The 22,064-nt window shown below is 40.9% G+C and overlaps 1 protein-coding gene across 2 annotated transcripts in view; it reads right to left on the minus strand.

Moving 5' to 3' along the window:
* Positions 1–1,007: 1,007 nt before the first annotated feature.
* The window catches only part of TAF4B (TATA-box binding protein associated factor 4b), a 122,368-nt gene continuing 101,311 nt past the window's right edge, over positions 1,008–22,064 (minus strand). Inside the window, exon 14 of one of the 2 annotated variants that reach the window (XM_089776284.1) lies at positions 1,008–5,646. In XM_089776284.1, the coding sequence (XP_089632410.1) occupies positions 5,479–5,646 (168 nt within the window). In that variant the 3' untranslated portion in view covers positions 1,008–5,478. The remainder of the gene's footprint in view (positions 5,647–22,064) is intronic. The other variant, XM_075920812.2, reaches the window with a different exon arrangement.

Raw genomic sequence — 22,064 nt, forward strand, 5'->3', positions numbered from 1 at the left:
ACCAGTCCATTCCAGAGACAATCCCTTTCAAAGTATCTTCTTCAAACTCTCCATTCTAGGAAGCAGCGGTCTACACTACTTTCAGGTCAGTACACAACTGAAGTTCAAAGGAAGTTAAATATGGGACATGCTACAGATCTACTTACCCTCCTTCCTCTGCATCCTTCTATGCCCACCCAGGGTGCATCTAGACTGCAGGGTTTTTTTTTTGTTTTTTTTTTTCGGAAAAACTGCCATTTTTCCAAAAGAAAACTTCACTTGCATCCACACTGCTATTGCATTCTTTTGAAAGAAAAAAATCAAAAGAATGCAGGGTTTTCTCAACATTGGTAAACCTCATTTTGTGAGGAAGAACACTTTTTCTGAAAGAGCTTATTTGGAAAAAGGAATGTGTGGACGGGGAAGAAGGAGTTCTTTCACAAGAAGAGGAAGGAGGAAAAAGCACAGGTGCCCTGGTGGCTACTCCGTCCATAGTAATCACAGCTTACATGCAAGATAGCATCCACACTGGATGCTGTCGAAAAAGCAGATCACTTTTTCAATGCACTTTGGCAGTGTGGACACTCTCTTTAGGGAGAAGTTTTTTTGGAAGATCTCTTCCAGAAAAGCTTCTTTCAAAAGAAGCCTGCAGTCTAAACATATCCCCGTGTCTGTATCAGGCAACATTGACCCAAGGGAAAAAATGGGGGTAGGGGAAAAGAGATGGAGGAACAGAGTTGATACTTTATCCTTGCACTGAAAACACAGTAGAAGCTCAGTTACCAACCTCCACTCAGATGAGGTGTTCAAAATGAGGTGTTCATAACGATGAAATGTTCAGAACTCTGAACAAAATGTCATGGTTGTTCTTTGAAAAGTTGACAACTGAACATTGACTTAAAGCTTTACTATGCAAAAGAAAAATTATGCTTTTAACCACTTTAAATAATTTAATTTAATTTTAATTTAAATAAAACAAGCAGAGAAAGTTTCCTTATCATGTCAAACCTTAATGCCCCTTCCCCCCTTTTTTCATAGTTTACGTGTAACACAGTACTGCACTTTGTCTCTGCAGGTGCCTGATTGCACATTTCCCATTCCACATAAGGTGTGTGATTGACTGGTCAGTTTGTAAATTTGCATCAGTTGATATCACTGAAATGCAGTAGAACTCTAATGGGACAAGATGAAGCCTAAGCAGATTTAAACTTTTGGTGTTCCTCGGGCACTTATTCAAGATGGAACAAGCAGGACCGGCTCGAGCCATTCCTGCGCCCAGGGCAGCGGGCGCGCGACGCATGCGTGGCTCCACCCCCAGGCCGCTGGACACCTTACAGCTGCAATCAGGTGTGCACTGCCTGATTGCAGCTCTAAGGGGTGCCACACAGCCCGTGGCCCTGGGCGCATGGCAGCTTATGGCAGCTCTAAGGGGCGCTGCGCAGCTGGGCGGGGGCTGGGCACACGGTGCCCCTTACAGCTGCCATCAGGCACCCCCCACAGGTTGGCGCCCCAGGCAGCTACCCAGCTAGCCCTCTCCCCCCCCCCTTAATCCGGCCCTGGGAACAAGGGAGAGTGTAAAGAACTACAATAGATTTTTTCAGAACCAAGACTCATGTAGGAAAGGACTGGACAGAATGTGAAGTGGACTGAAAAGTGTGAGGTTTTCACACATTTCTTCCTCTGATGAATACCAACCAGTCTGCTAGTCTGAAAGAATTCTAGAGGACACATACTGGTGCCAGAATGCAAGAGAACATACTTCAAAGTGACTTGAAACAGAGCAAAGAGCAGCTCTAGCTAATTATTTTCCTTCCTTCGAATTATGCCTTTACTTTTACTACTGTCCTCCTTGATCATTCCAAAATGATCAAATGTTTTTCAAAAGAATATCTTCCCTGCACAACTCAGCATACTGTGTAGAGTACTCAGCTGAACTGTTTTAAAGTTACCCTCTCCCCAACCAATCACAAGGCATCAAAGGATTTAATGTATAAAAACAAATCTTACACGACTTCCCTTTTTTCCATCTTCTCCCAATTCTTACTGGCAAATTTATTATTTGTCACATTTGGGAATATCATTAAATCAGTAGTTGCACCAGAGATAATATTTCCCCTAGAAAGATAGTCACTCCACATTATTCAGGTCTGAGCTGACACACACAGTATGCATTCATTTATAAAATACACAGCCCTTTCCAACTTCTGGGAATACCAGTAAGGAACCTATACAAACAATTTTAATTATTAAGGCTGTCACACCAAACAACTCAAAACTTAACTGACAGATTTTGGAAGTAAACCAATATGAATTGGCTTTCAGTTACTGAGAAACAGATGATGTGTCAGATTCACTCTAAACAGATTTTAAAACAATTGTGTAAGTCAATGTGCAGGAAATGTAATTATGTAGGAACGTAACTGTTTAGAGAGGTATGTGACGTGTTTTTAATGCACATCTGTGTAGGTGATGAATCTAAGCATTAGAAATGAATGGCACCGTATTCTGAATGTTGGAATAATACCATGATCTGGACAACATTTAGGGGGCCAATTATATGAACATGTAACTCAAAGATGATATAACCTGTGCAAATTCTAGACAAGTAACTCAAAATATATTATCGTACATTCCCAGTGTTAAGTTAGCAAACTGCTAAAGATTACAAAAATAACCCTGAGTTATATCTCATTCAGGTATGAAAGTCTTAAAAGTCCAATAAAAGGTTATTGAGATACGCTTCTCTATGTTGGCCTATCCCCTGCCATGAAGACAATAGAGAGACAATGGCTTCAGGGCCTCAAGTGTCCATGTGTTTCTATTTTATGAAGGAAATACTAAACAGGCACCAAAAATACTACATTGAATTAATTCCTGTTCAGATTAAAAAGTTTTTTCTCTTGATATTTTTATATATTATACACACACACAAATCTAGCACAGATATGAGTTATTATTCCTGAGAGCAATATTTTGCATTTCAGCTGTCAATTTGGAGGTTATTTCTATTAAAGAGCACCTTGCTGATTTTGTTCCCCATTTGTGTTTATTGGGAATTTAATATGTTAGTCATGGTAATCAGTCCCATAGATGTATGTACAGGAAGCTCTGTTTTGCTTTTTAATAATTTGAATGGTTAAACTGCAACTCTTCTTACTCATTGAACTTTCGCTTTTCAAACACTCTGAAGACTGCGTATTTATGGAGCAAGCTTACCCATTACTTTAATAAAATAATTGCTTTAATGTAGTATGTAAAATAATTTTAAACATCTGGTCAATAAGATACAGTACACAAATATGGAAAAATGCTGCACTTTACATAAAAAGTAAAGCTAAGCATTTAATTACAAAACAATTTTGCCTGATGCCATCAATATCTTGCAAACTACTGCTTCATGGCCAAAGTACTGCTTTGTATATACATATACATATGCTATATGTACACAAATAATTTACAGCCATTTACTAGCTTTGTTCACTACTGTCCCAACAGAAAAATATGACATTCAAAACATACTGTATTTGGTAAGTGTCTACAGTGATCTCAGTGACTGATATGTTTAAGTTTAATTTTTCTCCACTTTAGCATGCCAAATAACCGTAGGAAGCCTTTTCTCTAAAGAAGTTTCAGCAGGAAGGCATTCAATACACAGTTCCTGCTTTCCCTAGCAGTTGTGTCAGAAAAGCCATGCTATATCATCAGGTGTCATGGTATACATGATGCAGTAAGAGAAAGGGATTTTTTCCCTTCAAAAAGGCAGCTTTCACCAGATCTTCCAATGCAGAAAAGAAACTATTCCAACAGTATTAAGAAACTGGAGTCATCTTGACTGAGTAGGAACACCACAAGTGGTTAAACTGTTTAGTTTACATTTTTGAGATGATCCCTGACCACTAATTCAGCTATTTTGCACATCTCTGATTTAGCATCAGCATCTCAGTTACATTTACATTCTCAATGAAGCAGTGAAAGCTTTGTCCCCTTTCAAATGCTACTCTCCCCTTTAAAAAGGGGCTTATTTTCTGACTGTATAGTCTTAGAATGTTTAACATGTTAAATGGCCTTTTCTGCAGAAAGCCAATGCAAGCTGCTTTTGATTGTTCCATTTTTTATTCAAGAGTTACCTGAACTTCCTGCTAATTAAATGACTAGCAAAGGAACATACTACATCTAGTTTCTCATTCCTTTTTAAGCTCCTTTTCTCATTCTGGATTTTTAGTAGCTCCAGGTTTCTGCAACACTGAAGCTCATCCTAGCCAAACCATAGCATATGATCACAGGAGCTTGTGCATTTAGACTCACATTCTAAATTCCCTGTAAGCTGCCCCACCACTCCCTGCCATGGCCAGAGGGCTCCCCCCCTCCCCCACACAATGACCTGAACAGTCCAGCCCAGGCCCAGCCCCAGGATCTGCCATGGCCAGAGCATCCCTCGCCCTAGATACTCAGCTCCAACTAGAACCTGTTGGGGCCAGGTGCCTGTCCTGCATCCTCAGCCCTGCAGCTGCCATGGCAGGAAAAAGTGATTTTCTCTCCCAGTCCAAGTGTTGCTGCGAGTAGAGAGAGATGGGAAGTAGTCCCAGAGCACCCTCCCTTATCCCAAGGGACTCAATCTGGCCCCATCCCAGAACCCACAGCCCTATCCAGAGCCCTAACACTCTGGTATCCCAGCCCTGAGCCCCTCATCACCAGCCCTGCACCAGATCTCACACCCCCAGCTGGAGCCCTCACACTTCTCTACCTCAGCCCTCTGCCCCAAGCCTCCTCTCACACTCAAAACCCTTTGGCCCCCACCACCACCACATGAATTTTGTTTTGTGCACCAATATGAAGGTGATGTGTCACACATTGCCCCCATATGGGTGCACACAAAATTCATTCCACTCAGGGGTGGGAAAAATAATTGCTCATCCTCCTCTTGATTTAGAAGGGATATTACTCCACATCCCTTTGCTTGCTGCCTTGTTCCTTGCATTTTAGAAATAGTTACAGCAACTAATTTTAAAGCCAGAAAATGTAAAGAGATGCTACGTCAGGTAGGCAATATACTAGCATGACTGATGATTCTGGTTCATGATTAGATACATTCATCGGGCTATGAAGTGCCTTGAAATTTGTTTTCCTAAATAAGATTGGCTGACAGGAAGGCTTTACACATAGAACAGCCATTGTAGAGTTTGAAGTACTGAAGCAAGTGACAGATATCTTGGTACACATCTTAAGTCTTCAGTCTGCAAGAGTTCAGTGCATGCAAGTGGGTTGAGTTCTTGTGTGCAAGGTATCTTCAGTGTTTTGCGGACTGGCCCCAAATGTGACTGATTAGTTAAAAAGCCCTCCAGGTGCTAAGTTAGGTATTTAATAAAAATTAATCTGTAAACAAAAGTTATCCTTATAACGGATTATTTTCCAGAAATTGGAATCTCAGGACAGTGCAACAATGTTTCAGTGTTTTCTTTGGCAGTAGACAGCAAGAAATGAAATATAAGCTTTGAACCATTACTTGAGAAGAGCACGGTACAAGGCTAGAGAATGCTTCATCTCCCTCTCTTGTTCCATGCAGAATATCAAGTCCCTGAGACAGACACGTGTTATTCTTGGACGAAATAATTGTTTTGTAAGACTAAAACCAGATGATCCAGAAGCAGCTGCACTGCCATTCAAGCCCTAAACAGGCATGGGGAGAAGAGACAAAAGAGAAAATTAAAATTATTTTTCAAAATATATACATCAGTAGTCTAGTCTAGTCAGAATAAACTAAAGTCATGCAAAGGCAAGACAATATAATCTAGCATCTTGATGATCAGCTTTATAGGTGGCTCTGTAGGACAAACCTGCAATCCATAAGTCTCTACGTTTCCTATGACTTACTTATCTTTTGCAAAATAATTAGTCTGCCATTTTAATTGTTATTTCAACAAATGGAAGAAAATATATCACAGTAAACTCTACAATGAATTGTATTTTCACTACAGCTACAGATCAGTGAGTGCTTGTACAGACAAAAGCCACGCCAGTGGTGAAACAAATTGCAATCTAATTACACAACTGAGGAAAATTCTGAATTTTCAGTTTGTAAGAAACTGACATTTTAAAATTTGGTTCTGGGCTAATCAGGACCAAAATAAGTTTCTTTAGCATTTGCAACAAAGCAAAGATTCCCTAAAAAATTGTTTTGGACAAACTGATGAACAACAAGAACCACACACACTGTTCCCTGGCAGCTCCTGAGTGAAATGAAAATCTTTGTCAATTTGGCTGATTATCACCACTGAATACCAGCTGCTTTTCCAGCGCAGGGAACCTGGAAACACCTGGTCCCCTGAAAATTTAGGCTCCTCGAGCCTACCAGCATGGCTGGGTTGCCAACAGGCCAAGGCAGTCCAGGTTTTCTAGCATTCCCGCCAGCCAGCATACCATCAAAAAGAACTTTGTGATTCAACAAAATTCCATCAAACCTGAATCATGTTTGTGAAATATTTTGGGTTCACCGAACGAACATCTTTTGTTTTGTCAGAAAGTTTCTGAATTGTTGTAGACAAAATAAAGGGAACATAGGAGAGAGAATACCATAGGAATACACTAGTTTGGAAAAAGACAGATTAAATCCTCATTCCTTCCCACAACCACAATCAATCTTCAAATGATGGTCTCCTCACAAACACAGTGGTGCCTGAGAAGGGACTCAAGTATTAACACGTAGTGAACACGGCAAAGAGGAACTGGAACAGTCTAACCATTTGCCAGTCTTTACAGTCATTTGTCTAAAAGTGTTTAAAAATAATCCAGGAGATTGTATCATTCAAAGCAAAAAACACACACAGCTAGAGCATCTAAACACTGGGATGGCATTCCTTGAACATGCAGTCTATCCGTCTTCCGATCTGCAGGTTTATCTGGATATGAAAATCCAATTAGAAGGAAAAGGGGGATTAGCTGTCTCATGTTCAGAATGTTAGCATTAGCACGTGTACACTGCCATCCCCATTTTGAAACAGATTAATTAATAGAAACAAAAGAAGATTACTATGATCTACACAATTGACTGGATACTTATCTTGGAGCCAATCTATACTATACAGCCAGTCTCTTATCACTACTGGAGGCTTTTTGGTAATGAATGCAATTTGAACAAATAAGAGTGCTCAGACTAACTTCAGCCAGGTGATACCCACCAGCATCAATGCCACTTGGAGATGGTGTTACTTGGATGCAATCTTCACTGTTGTCAGTTCTTACCCTAATAGTCTCTGTGAAACTTCAGCAAAATGGGCCTTTATCACCTTGGCTTAAAAACTGATTAAAAACATATATTAGAAATAAAAGCTAGTACAGGACAGTCTGCGGCAACAAATTGCATATTTATGCCATAAGGAAAGGCTTTACCTTTTAATACATTTTATCTTATAAAATTTAAATGCTCTTTAATGTAGTCTCAGAGATTAGACAAAGATTTGCAGAAAATTAAGCTGTATTTCTTACCAGCACTATGCACAGAATTAAGCACTATTTCATTTATTTTACAGTCATCACTATTAAACTATGAAATGCCATCATTTGAAACTTTCAGTTTGTTAAATGGCTTGGAACAAATGGTTGTATGGGGGAAGACTGCCGGCCACGAAGCATAAAAGAGGGCACTGCTGGCTGGGTAAGACACAAAAGGGTCACAGTTCAAGTTTGTCATATGACAACCCTGAAGGATCCAGGGAAAAGATAGCTCTGCAGTGCAGCTGCTAGCATAGAGTTGAAAAGGAGGTCAATCCAACAGGATGCAGCAGAAGGCTCAAGGCAATGTTATAAATGAAACAAACCCCCAGGGATTTTCAGTAACCCAACAGCAATGTCCTTTATAATTCAAAGAACTTCATGGAGGTGAAAACACTCTCTAAATGCAAAGTCTTACCTTTTAAAAAATAAACACACAATTCCTCTCAATCTTATTCATTCCTTTGGAAAAATGGGGGCACATATCTCAAATCCCCAATCTGTCTGGGAGCTGCCAGTAGCGCAAGATGTTATAAGTGGGAAAGCCAACTTGTCCTAGTTAAAGGAATTTTGTTTTTATCTTTTTGAAAAGAGTTAATTTAGTCTTGAAGTTTGGAGTCCTTGGGAAACATCTTTAGTGCGTCCTGCAATGTGGAAATTGCCTTACGAAAGAATAATCAGAAAACCAAACAAGCTTATAATAGACTGTGGTCTATTAAGACAGTAAATTCACACTTCATAAGACAGCTGTTATCTATTATACAAATCTTTATCAATAAGCTATTCAACTACAACATTTCTGAGGGCCTTTCAACTGACTGCAAAACACACCCAAACCAACAGCTACTTCCTCCACACTCACTTATTAGAAAGTTAAGGCCACTGCAGGTTTATCTGAAAAAAGATAAAGGCCTAGATTTTTAAAAGGAAATCAGGCAGTACTGCACTCAGCATTGTAACTAACACTAAAATGATTTAGGAGACTAAATCTCATTTTCAAATGGGATTTAGGCACTTGGTAGAAATCCTGCTGATTGCCAGTGAGATTTTGGATCTTAAGAGCATAAACACTTAGACTAAATATGATGTAAGACAATATTTCTAAGTTATTCTGCTTTTAAATGCAATCTGGGTCAGACCACTCACAGATCTGAAGAGGTAACTGTTGGCGCTGCAAAAGGAATGAATCTGGTTGGAATGACACTTAACACATGATGCTGTGTTGCTTTGAGGCTACAGAATAGAGACACCTCTTTTAAAGTACAAGTTAACCACAGAGCACATGCTAGCAAAACCTCAGATGTTTATTATGCCAGTTCCCTCTTGGTTTGTCCTTCCCCACCCGCAGCAATTTTTTGTCCTTTCATATTTTGTTTCAAACCAGGGAGCAAGTGGGGAAAAATGGAAACGTTTGTACTGACACTTTTTACCTTTAAGGGTATTGTTTTAAAAGCAAACCATTTTTTGAGGTACCAAAAATACAAACCGGCACTCAGTGCTTACAAGTTTGTGTTCACATTGTGCACTGAGAACAGCTAATTGCATCAGATGTCTGCATCTGTCAAGAAGAAGAAAAGACTATTGGCATAATTCACTGCTAATGCCAAATACCTTGTGACAATTTTCTTCTACTTTTTGATCTGAGGAAGCCCACGAAAGTTCACACCTATTAAACCATCTTGTTAGTCTTTAAAGTGCTACATAGTCCTGTTTTTTGTTTCAGCTACACCAGACTAACACGACTACATTTATATCACTCCAGAGAAAGTGCTCTTTCTAGTGTAATTCCCAGAAGATTCCTCTACTTCTTGCTGTGTGGGGGAGAGGATTAAGATGCTTCATCAGGATTGGGGCAAACCCTACATAGATGGTGTGAATTACTGACCTTCCTTCTTGGCCTTTCCCCTCCCTACTCTAGATGCCTTGATAGTAGCTCCTGCCTCTGCTTTTCAGAGCTTACCTGAAAATAGGTACATCAGCCTACAAGCACCAGCCTGAACTCTAGTGTTAAGTTTTCAAACAGGAAGGAACATGTTCTCCTCCTCCTCATACTCCTTCCACTCATTTTCTATAACTACAGGTTGCACTCCTAAAACTGGCACTCTCTCGTCCGGCAAAACCACGGATGTTCCTGGATCAGACAGACCAGTAGCCTACTGACAGGAAGGCTATCCAGAAGTGGGGTGGACTGAAGCAGCAGATGGGGCACAGGCTGGTGCTAGGGACAGCCCTGAGCAGCCTGCAGCAGTGGACTGGAGCCAGCAGCAGCTCTCAGCAGCCTGTGGCACTGGGACTGGTATGGGGCAGCATGCGGCAGCACAGAACCGGGCTGGACAGTGCCCAGGGCGGTCTGTGATGTGAAGCCAGAGACTGGGCAGGAAGTCAAGCCCTAAGCCGTGGGCATCTTATGGGATCGGGGGACCAGAGCCCACAGGCTGATGCAGGGCCAGAGCCCAAACTCTCAGCAGCCCCCAACCAGCCCACAGCAGTGGGATCAGGGTTGGACCTGCAGCAGCACAGAGCTAGAGCTGAGCCCCCGGGCAGCCCACCAGGCAGTCCAGCCAGAGCAAAGGAAGCAGATTGGATGGAGCAGTGAGTAGACCCCTCCCCGGAGCTGGCAGAACTGAGGATTGGGGGCTGATTGACTATGGCAGGGAACCTTCTCTGGTCCAGCAAATTCCCTGGTTTGGGACCGGTCAAGTCCCAAGAGTGCTGGACCAGGAAAATTCAACCTGTAGTATGCATGTCACAGCAAGATACTTAAGGGGTGTTTCTTTTTTGGAACACAACAGTTTTTTAAAAAAAGATATAAATTCCTTCTATAGGGAATTCCCTTCCATCATCTGTATTACAGTAACAAGTGTCCTACCTAAGGTCAGGACACCATTCTACTAGGCACCATACATGCACGGCGAAAGGCAAACTAGGCTCTTCAGGGCAGGGCTTAAGACAAAAAGGTGAGAAAGGAAGTAGAGGTACAGACAAGTGAAGTGACTGCCCAAAGTCAAAGCAAATCAGTAGCAGAACCAGGAGCCGACTAAGGGATTTTTGACTTCCCCACTCCAGTGCCCTAACCAGTGAACCAAGCCCCTCTCTCTGTTCTGGGAAAGTGTTTTAGATGACATGCCATTGGAAGAACTGTATCAATGCAAATAAAAAGAAATGGCTCAGCAGTATCCCCAGAGGTGGATCGAATTCCCCTGGGCCATGGGAAATACAAGCGCCTTTCTCTTCAAAAAGGGTTTTAATCAACGCAGATGTGATTTCATACAACACATACAAAAGTGATATGTAGTAACTGTATCAAGGCAGCTTTTAGGACAACTGTGATTTCAGCTAAATCTATTGACCATTTCTCTCAAAAAAACATAATAAAAAGGTAGGAGGCTTATAGGGAATGCAAGTCAGCAGCATGGCAAGCTGAACAACTATTCTTCCCTTCCACTCAAAGTATTTTTACCAATGCAAGGCACAAATGGAGAGTGATCTAGTGAAAGATTTAAAAACACAACAAATAGTCTAGCAGCACCTTTAAGATTAACAAAACATGTAGATGGTATCATGAGGTTCCGTTGGGCACAACCCACTTCTTTAGATGAATGGAGTTATTAAGGGTCCAGTTCCAAAATATATATGCCCATGTATATTGACCAAACTCGACCGTCTCTACGGGAAAGCATTAATGGACACAAATCAGATATCCGAAAAGGCCACACACAGAAACCTGTGGGGGAACACTTCAACCTGCCCAGGCACTCATTAATAGATCTCCAAATCACCCTGTTGTTTCAAGCTAAATACACAGGGAAGCCTTGAAATTTAACTTCATTTACAGGTTTGGGACCCATCACAGAGGTACAAGTAAAGAAATTACCTGACTAGCACACAATCTTCCACATCCTGATAAACGAAACAATGGATACTTATGAACAATTTGCACCTCCTCGATCAGCTTCACGTAACATGAACACTAATTGACTCCCCCTCTCTTCTTCCCTTCCTTCTTTATTTATTTTGGAATTGGACCTTTAATACTCCTTTCATCTGAAGTGGGTTGTGCCCAGGAAAGCTCACGATACCATCTACATGTTTTGTTAGTCTGTAACTGGAAAAACTGAAAAAAAGAACAAATAGGCTAGCAGCACCTTAAAGACTAACTTGGCTACCCCTCTGAAGCTAGTGAAAAATGTAATTTCAAGTGAAGAAAGGTTTCAGACAGAATGGGGAAGCACCAGGCAGCTTGAACAGATGAGGAAGTAGGCTTCCAAATCAGTTACTGGAATAAAATTAAGAAAACCCATTAAATGAATTCAACACAAAACAAACTCACCCTTCTAACTTGAAGGTCAGAATTTAACAGAGCAAGAGCCCTACTGTAGAGGTAGGAGACCAGCAGCAGATACAAGGGGTAAAGGATTCCTATTTCCTTATACACAGGGCCTGAAAGCCAGTTAGGCCAGAGCAGTGTTTTCAAAGCCCCAAATCCACTCTAACTTCCACTTCTGTGGCTGAATCGGCAGAGAACTCGCTCCACTACAGGTATGTTCCAGTTTTTCCCCCCAGCTGGCCCCCGATGTTCCCTATACTACCGGAGTGGCACAGGGGAAAAAGGGGTAGAGGGCTATCCAGTTTCTCCAAGAAATCCTTAAATTACTGCCTATGGGCAGCTTTGATGTCACTTCATAAGAACTCTCCAATTGCTAATCTGAAAATGTATTAGTGGGAGAGACCTCATCAAAATAAGCAAGGGATAGACATGTGGCTATATCCATATGCTAGAAACAATTATAGCACAAGGTATCAAAACCCAAGGAAGACAAATTAGCAGACCTAAGAATGAGTGCATTACCCTCCAGAAGGCAGTTAGAATGAGAGAATTACCACATCCTATATGAAATAGTTGGTTAAAAATTATGGCTCTTCGTGGATCTTATCTGAAATGAAGATGGGTGCAACATTATATGTAGCCAAAAAGAAGGAAACCACAGAGTCAATGGCCTCCTTAGTAGGGATATTAGCGTGTAGTCATTCACAATTAACCGATAAGCCTGAGCTCATCTGTTAATCCTAACTACTGCGTGCACCTCACGCAGAGGCAGCAAGGCGGGGGAGGTGGAAGGTGTTTCCCATGGGGAACTGGCTTTTAAGTTGGCTCTCCCCGTGTGCTAGCTCCCAGGGAGCCACCTCCCCCACCTCTGCCACTGCCTCCCACAGATATAGGGGCAGCAGTGCGGGGGTGATGAGGGGCAGGGGGCTCCCTGCATATACCAGCTCCCACAGAGCCACCTGACTATCAGAAGTAGCAATGGGGGAGTGGCAGGAAGGAACCAGCTTTAAAGCCAACTCCCCCTGAGCACCAGCTCCCACCTGCCCACTGTGTATAAATGTGTAACCACCGAAAAATTCAGCAGTTACACCTTTAATTTTTGTAACGTTTGTCAACACCCTTCCTACTTATTCTTTGTAACTATAGTTAAATAATTGTGGGACTGGTAGGGATCTTATCTAGTTCAGTCCCCTGCCCTCAACACAGGACTAAGTAATCATTAGCCCATTCCTGAAAGGTGTTTTTGGTCTAACCTGTCTCTTAAGACCTTCCAGCGAAAGATTCCACAACTTCCCTAGGCAATTTGTTCTAGTGCTTATCTATCCTAACAAAGTTTTTCCTAATATCTAACAAGTCTCCTTTGCTACAACTTAAGCCCATTGCTTCTTGTCCTGTCCTCAGAGGCAGAGTTCAATTTTTCACCCTTCTCCTTGTAATAACCTTTTGTGTATTTGAAAAGGTATGTCCTCTCTGTCTTCTCTTCTCTAGAATAAACAAACCCAATTATTTTTATCTTTGCTCGTAGGCCGCATTTTCTAGACCTGTAATCATTGTTGTGCTTTTATCCTGACTTTCTCGAATTTGTCACCTCTTTCCTGAAATGCACTGCTCAATACAATACTTGACACAATAAGTCAATTGAGGCCTTACGAGCATAGAGTAGAGCAAAGGAATTATTTAGGTCTTGCTTACTACACTCCTGAGACATTCCAGAATGGTTTTTACTTTTCTCTTTTTTTTTTTGGTAGCAGTGTTTCACTATTGACTCTCATTTAGCTTGTGATCCATTATAACCCCCAGATCCCTTTCCACAGTACTCCTTCCTAGGCAATCACTTCCCATTTTGTATGGATTCAACAGATTATGCCTTCCTAAGTGCAGTACTTTTCATGTACTTCAAACCATTTCTCCAGTTTGTCCATACCATTTGGAATTTTAATATCCTCCAAAACAATTGCAACCCCTCAGCTTGGTATCATTTGCAAATTATCTAAAATTATTTGTGAAAATATTGAACAAAATGGGATCCAGTACCATTCCTGGAAGGACCACACTGTATATGCCCTTCTAGCTTGACAGTGAACCACTGATAATTACTTTTTGAGAATGATTTTCCAACCAGCTATGCATTCAATTTATAATAGTTTTTACTTTCCGAGGTCATGAGAAGTTCTCACAAGACAGCACCAAAAATTTTACTGAAGGGAAGATAAACTACATCTAACACTTCCCCAATGCACACCCTTTTTTATATCCTCTCAAAGAAGGCTATTAGGTTGGTTTGATATATTCTTCACAAATCCACACTGACTTATTTATCACCTTATCTTCTAAGTGTCTGCAAATAGATTACTTGATTATTTCCTCCATTATCTTTCTGGGTACTGAAGTTACATTGATTGGTCTGTAATTCCTCTAAATTGTCCTTATTCACTCTATTCTAGATTGGCACAATATTTATCTTCTTGTAGTCATACAGCATCTCTCCCATTTTCCATTAATCTGGCTGCAGGCACATTCTGACAATTTTATATTTAGGGTATCAAATAAGCAACCCTTCCCCTTGCCTTTCTTTCTGTAAAAATAAGAATCTTTTATTTACCAGTGAACTCGTCATAAGATACTATGTGAGAAGACAGGAGGACTTACAATCGCCAGCATCATTTTGGTACAGAGTGAATGGAAACAACGGTTCCATAAGATTTTAGGGTTCCAAATAAAAACCTTTCATTGACCTATAAATCAGCCGCATGTAATACTCAGATTGTTCTTCAAAACTTTTGTATGGAAAGTCTCCAGAGAACCTAGAGCTTTTGTTAGGCGCCAACAGTTCTATACTTGAATTGTACCTCAAAAAGCTTGAGTTTGACAACAGTGGTGGTGATTATGAAGTAAGAACATTACACTTTGTGCAGTAATTATCTGTTTTAATGGATTCAGTCTCCTCCAAGATATTAAGTGTGTAATGCAGCGGTTCCCAACCTTTTCCAGATGGGGACCCATTTTGACAGTTCAGGAAGACTTGGTGACCCAGGGCAATTCAAAAAATGTGTGAATGGCTCCTTAAGAGCCTCCTGGGGAGACACCTGGCGACCCTTTGGAAATGTAATGGCGACCCATATTTGGGTCCCGACCCATAGGTTGGGAAACCCTGGACTGCAACCAGTTGAAATGGTAAGACTGCAGACTTCTAGAACATATGTTTCAAAGTACAGTCAATGTCAGTATTCAGAGCTGTCCACTCAGGACCTGAACCAATTGCTCACTGAAGTGACTTTTTCCACTCAGAATTCTTGCTCAGATTTAAAAATAACTGGCTGATACCTAGATTGTTTAAAATGTTAGCATACTGTTGCTACTATATATGCAACTCACTAGTCCATTCTATTTTTTAATACATGAATGTTAATTTTGTTTCTTCAGATCCTAGAACCACTGTTTACATTATGTGAGTGTGGAATAAGTACATTAAAAATAAGCACTCTGTTAAGTGTGCATAGTGGGGTTTCAAAAAATTCTTTAGGATTTTTTCTGTATTTTCACAGTAATTCTACTAGCCTATTCTGTATACCAAAAAAGAAGTGGAAGACACATAAGTTAAGAGCTATACAAATACAGACCTGATATAGTTGCTGTTCATAATACAGCCAATACAGATATAGGATTAGGGTCATAACAAATGCCAGAGGAAGGTCTGGGTTCACTGTCAACCTTCCAAATAATTTTAGACAATCTGATGAGTACTTCACATGATGGGATTTCAATCTGGGTTAAAGAGACTGGGACTTTTCATTTTAGAAGAAAGGAGACTGGGGGGGAAGGGAGAGATATGAGAGAGGCCTATATAATCACAACTGGAGTGGAGAAAGTGAAAAAGGAAAAGTTATTTACCTGTTTCCATAGCATAAGAACTAGGGGCCACCAAATGAAATTAATAGGTAGCAGGTTTAAAAACAAACAGAAGCAAGTACTTCTTCATGCAATGCAGAGCCAGTGGAACTCCTTGCCAGAGGACGTTGTGAAGGCCAGGACTAACAGGATTTTAAAAAGAGGATAAATTCATGGAGGATAAGTCCATCCATGGCTATTAGACACGATGGGTAGGAATGGTGTCCTTAGCCTCTGTCAGAGGCTACAAATGGGTGACAGGTTGATGATTAGCAGTTCTGTTCATTCACACTGAAGACACCTAGCATTGGCCACTGTCAGAAGACAGGCTACTGGGCTAGATGGAGCTTTGGTCTGACCCAGTGTGGCCAGTCTGATGGCTGCAATTCCCAGTTCAGTTAGACTTCATATGCTATCACAGTCCATTTACAATGGACATTGTGATGAAGATCCCTATTTGCATTTTACAGATAACACTTCTCTAGCCTCACAGGCTGCTGATTGTTAGGTGCTCAGACACTACAGGGATGAAGGCCAAGTAAAAGGTTAGCTGATCGATTAAATAGCTTATTGTTTAAGTAATGCTGCCAAAAAAAAAAAAATTAAAAACCACACAAAAATCAAAACTTCCAGAATCTTGCTCATTGTTGAGTCAGAGAGACTACTTCTATCCGCCCGCACCAAATTGAGGAAAAGGATCACAGTGTAGCCCATAGAAAGTAAAGGGTACGTAGTGAAACAAACCCAGCTTCCCCAAGTTACATCAAACTGGATTAGAGTAATTCTGCTTCACTTTGCCCTATTCTGATAAATCTTGGTTGGCTAAGAGTACTTTTGTCCACAAAATTGGTTAGAAAGCTCTCTGAAACAGTAGTGAATGAATTCAAAACAGGGTGGGTTTTCTTTTTAAATATAAAAACTTGTTTAAAAAGGAAATCAAGTTGAAGTCTGAAGGTCTTAGATCTCTATTCCAGGCTCTCTCATACAGCTAAAAACAAACAAACATGTATATTTATGATAACTTTACTCTAAAAAGGATCTTCACTACAATGTCAAACATCTACAGAACAAAATATTCAACTACATTTTTTCCCCCTCAGATTTCCCTATGACACTTTTACAAGTCCTTTCAAATGTAGGCGACATGTTTTACATATTGAAACAAATTATTGCAAATGTAATGTCAGTTTATTCACTATTATGCCCAAGACTCATGTACGTGTGTCGCTTTCTATGGCTACATCAGATGCTTAATCTGTACCTGGAGGTAATGAATACTATACAAATGTCATGTTAGTTAATAGACAATTATTAAGATGAAGTTTTCTGGCTTTTTGCCACATCATTTTAAGCAATATATTGTCAACTAAATTATAAATCTCTTGACCCTTCACATGTCATCAACATTTATGTGTTACCAATATGTTCAGCCTAAAGCTACAATGCAATTAGTCATTTAAATTGCAGATATCCTTCACACAAAAGAAAAGAATTAAGTTAATCTATACAACAGAGAACACTATATTGGCCAATGAGCTACATTCTTTAATATTTAATTGGCAGTTTAGAATATCTTTGTATACTTAGATGCTAAAATATGTCATGGGTATGGCCTAAACTGACAACTGCCATGAAGTTCAGAGCTGAAACTGAAACTACAGCCTTAATTGACAGGGGTTGAGCCTGAGTCTTGCAGCAAAGTACAATATTCTTTTTTGCAAGGTTTTGTTTTTATGACTGCAATATACTGCACGTCAGCTGGACAGTACAGTTAAGACTAGAGTATCTTAGATCCTGACTTCTTCCCCAGTCTGTGACAAATGGGACACGAATAAGTATAGAGAACAATTTGGACAGGAAATATACTCACCATGACTATTTAAGAGGAGCAGCTGGATTATTTGGTGACCATTCTGTTCAGTACTTTGTCCAAAGGATTCGTATGTGAGGTAACAAACAAGATCTAGCTTATAGTGCTTGATAAACATGTAAGTGGATGACTGAGTTGAAGATCTGCATACTTCATTTCTTCTCAAGAAGGTGCCACAGAACAAGATATGTCTTCCCCTGTTCTTCCCAAGTTTCATGGGAAGATGCCTGAAGATGTTTGTATGGATCCATTTCCAATGATTTTCAGAGTTCAGCTTTTGTCACTTCACCTTCCGGTGTTGTGGGTCTAGGTGCTGGTATTGAATGAGCAGCTACCCACAGGAATCTGAATGAGGCGAAGGTCTTCCAAGGATTTAGAATATGGTTGATGGTGGATTTAGAGGTAGCTGAACAGATACTTAGGGTCTATACCTAGCTGGAGAAAGTCCAGCCATTTTGGAATGCTGGAGTTTTGGTGGGATTCTTCATTCTTTAGAAATGAAGGAGACTTGGTGTCCATAATTTAGCATGAGCTGGATAATGGAAGCCATGTAATGTACTGCAAGTGTTACTGTCAACTCCGATCCTAAATCTCATTCTATGTCTTATCTTGCTTAGAATCATAGAACCATAGAGCTGGAAGAAACCTCAGAAGGTCATCAAGTCCAGCCCCCTGCTATAGGCAGGACCAATCCCAACTAAATCAACCCGGCCAGGGTTTTGTCAAGCCGAGACTTAAACACCTCTAGGGATGGAGACTCCACTACTGCTCTAGGTAACCCATTCCAGTGCTTCACTACCCTCCTAGTGAAATAGTTTTTCCTAATATCCAACCTGGACCTCTCCCACCACAACTTGAGACCATTGCTCCTTGTTCTGCCATCCGTCACTACTCTCTCTCCCTCCTCTTTGGAACTTCCCTTCAGGAAGTTGAAGGCTGCTATCAAATCCCCCCTCATTCTTCGCTTCTGCAGACTAAACAAACCCAAGTACCTCTCCAGCCTCTCCTCGTAAGTCATATGCTCCAGCCTCCTAATCATTTTGGTTGCCCTCCACTGGACCCTCTCCAATGCGTCCACGTCCTTTTTGTAGTGGGGTGCCCAGAACTGGACACAATATTCCAGATGTTGCCTCACCAGAGCCAAATAAAGGGGAATAATGACATCTCTGGATCTGCTGGCAATGCTCCTCTTAATGCAACCTAATATGCCATTAGCCTTCTTGGCTACAAGGGCACACTGTTGACTCATATCCAGCTTCTCATCCACTGTAACCCCCAGGTCCTTTTCTGCAGAACTACTACTTAACTGGTTGGTCCCCAGCTTGTATCTATGCTTGGGATTCTTCCATCTCAAGTACAGGACTCTGCACTTGTCCTTGTTGAACCTCATCAGATTTCTTGTGGCCCAATCCTCCAATTTGTCTAAGCCACTCTGGACCCTATCTACCTCTCCCCCTAGCTTAGTGTCATCTGCAAACTTGCTGAGGGTGCAATCCATCCCCTCATCTAGGTCATTAATAAAGATATTGAACAAAACTGGTCCTAGAGCCGAACCTTAGGGCACTCCGCTAGAAACCGACCGCCATCCTGACATCTTGCTTACTGGTCATGTTGTCAAACTTCTGTGGGCTGGAGTTGGGGTCCCTCAGAAGTCAAAGTATTTGCATGGCTGTGAACTGTGTCCTCGCCCGACTAGCAATAGCATTTGTTATTTACAAAGCACTGTCTGAGCACTCTGATATACAAATCATGGAGGAGATAAATGGAAATATTTGAAAGGTTAACATGCCCTTTTAAAAAGTGATTTAGGCACTTGGGCTACTAAGCCTTACTGAAAGCCAGTGGAATTTAGGTCCCAGCAGGACAGTGTCTTAGAAACTTTGACATATTTTGTGTAACTTTCTGAAAATGGGACCTAACTGCTTTTTGAAAAGTGCCTTGATCTAAATTCCATTGACTTTCAGAGAGACACTAATTACTTACAATTATTTTTGAAAATAGGTCTTAAGTGCTCCACTTTCAAAGAATTTCAAAAATATCCTCATCACAAATATATCTTTAAAGTGTCCCTGTCATGGAGTATGTTCCACTGCTACAGCATCTCCCACTGGTTGCTCCAAGGAATTAGTTTTGTCTAGTAGCTCTTGAATGCAGTGCAATAAGGCCTAATGACCAGAGTCTGTGGAGTAGCCCTTACATCACAGGGCAGCATGGTCCAATGGCTAGAGTCTCTGAAGTTGGAGTTCCTGTAACAGGTCCTTCCTGTCCAGCATCCAGCCCAGACTGAACTGCTCCCTTTTATAGTACCCTAGTACTTGGACCATTCCCAGTACGACTGGAGATAGGGCTTCCTCCACCCAAAGGGCATTAACTGCTTTTGGCTCAGTGCGGTGTGTGCACACACCATCACACACCCTCCACACTTAAGAGGGGTTTGGGCAGGAGTTCTCTTCCCAAGGCTCTGGCAGCTCTCCAGCTCCCATTGTCAGGGTCTCTGTCTGCTATGTCACTGGGATTCCTGCATCGATGTCTTTTCATGAAAGTCAGTAGTCATAATCTTGAACAACTTCTTTGAACATGGAACAGTCTTTGCCCAGTATCACAGCATAGGTCAGTCAGGGTGCCACACCGACCTGGAAAACTTCCTCCCAAATGCAGAACTCAAGCCTTATCCAGGCAGTTGGATAGGGTCAGATATCCCCATTAATACATTGTAGGTGCACTGTAGTTCTGGAGGGTTTGAGACCCAGGACTAGTCCCTCTTGTACAACGATCTTACTGCAGCCAGAGTCTACCAAAGCTATTGCCCCGTTTTTCTCCAGACACTAGTGTCACTCGCTTTCCAGGGCCAGGCTTCCATACTCAGTTACCCAGGAGCCAGATTTGGCCGTAGTTACAGTCCATATATGGGTGTACCACAGTTTCATATAGAGGCATTAAGATGTTCTCTGTCTTATTCCCTATTCCTTTTCTAATGATTCCTAACATTCTATTTACTTTTTTGACTGTCGCTGCACATCAAGTGGATGTTTTCAAAGATCTATCCACAGTCATTCCAAATCTCTCTCAAGTAGTTGTAGCTAAATTAGTCCCCATCATATTGTATGTATAGTTGGGATTATTTTTTCCAATGTGTATTACTTTACATTTACCAACATTAAATTTAATTTGCCATTTTGTTGTCATATCACTTAATTTTGTAAGATCTTTTTGAAGATCTTCAGAGTCTGCTTTGGTCTTAACTATCTTGATCAGTTTAGTACCATTTGCAAATTTTGCCACCTCACTGTTTACCCCTTTCTCGAGATCATTTATAAATAAGTTGAATAGGATTGGTTTCAGTACTGACCCTTGGGGGACACCACTAATTACCTCTCTCCACTCTGAAAACCTACTATTTATTTCTACCCTTTGTTTTCTGTCTTTTAACCAGTTATCAATCTATGTGAGGATCTCCACTCTCAACCCAACTAACTTTACTTAAGAGCCTTTGGTGAGGAACCTTGTAAAAGGCTTTCTGGAAATCTAATTATACTATATCCACTGGATTCCCGCATGTCCACGTTTGTTGATCCCCCCTCCCCCTTCCAAAGAACTCTAGTAGATTAGTAAGGCATGATTTTTCCCTTCACAAAAACCCTGTTGACTTTCTCTCAAAAAATTATGTTCATTTACGTGTCTGACAATTTTAATATTTACTATAGTTTCAGCTAGCTTGCCCGGTATAGACGTTACACTTAGTTAATGCCTATTACACCCAGTGGCGTGTAGGGCAGCAACAAAGGTACTCAATTTTTGTTTGTCTTTGGCTATTGACATTAGACTTACTAGTCTGTAATGCCAGGATCACCTCTAGAGCCCTTTTAAAATATTGGCATTACAATAACTATCTTCCAGTTATTAGGTACAGACGCTGATTTAAAGGGTAAGTTGCAAACCACAGATAATAGTTCTGCAATTTCCAATTTGAGTTTTCAGAACTCTTGGGTGAATGCCATCTGGTCCTGGTGACTTGTTACTGTTAAGTGTATCAATTTGTTCCAAACCTCCTCTAATGACTCCTTGATCTGGGATAATTCCTCAGATTTGTCACCTAAAAAGAATGGCTCAGGTTTGGGAATCTTCTTCAGGTATGAAGACCAAAGCAAAGAATTAATTTAGTTTTTCCGCAGTTACCTTATCTTCGAGGTGACATGTACCCAATCAATATGGGGACAGTTTAAATCCCCCACTATTACTGAGGTTTTTATTTTGATAGCCTCTCTAATCGCCCTTAGCATTTCATAGTCACTATCACTATCCTGGTCAGATGGTCGATAATCTATCCCTACCGTTATATTCTTATTATTGGAGCATGGAGTTACTATCCACAGAGATTCTATGAAACATTTTGGCTCATTTAAGATTTTTACTTGATTCTACATTTTCTTTCATGTTTAGTGCCACTCCCCCACCAGCACAACTTGTTCCATCCTTCCGATATATTGTGTACCCTGGTATGACTATGTCCCA

The sequence above is a fragment of the Pelodiscus sinensis genome, chromosome 2 (genome assembly GCF_052426305.1).
Source record: "Pelodiscus sinensis isolate ZL-2025 chromosome 2, ASM5242630v1, whole genome shotgun sequence".
Classification (NCBI taxonomy): domain Eukaryota; kingdom Metazoa; phylum Chordata; order Testudines; family Trionychidae; genus Pelodiscus; species Pelodiscus sinensis.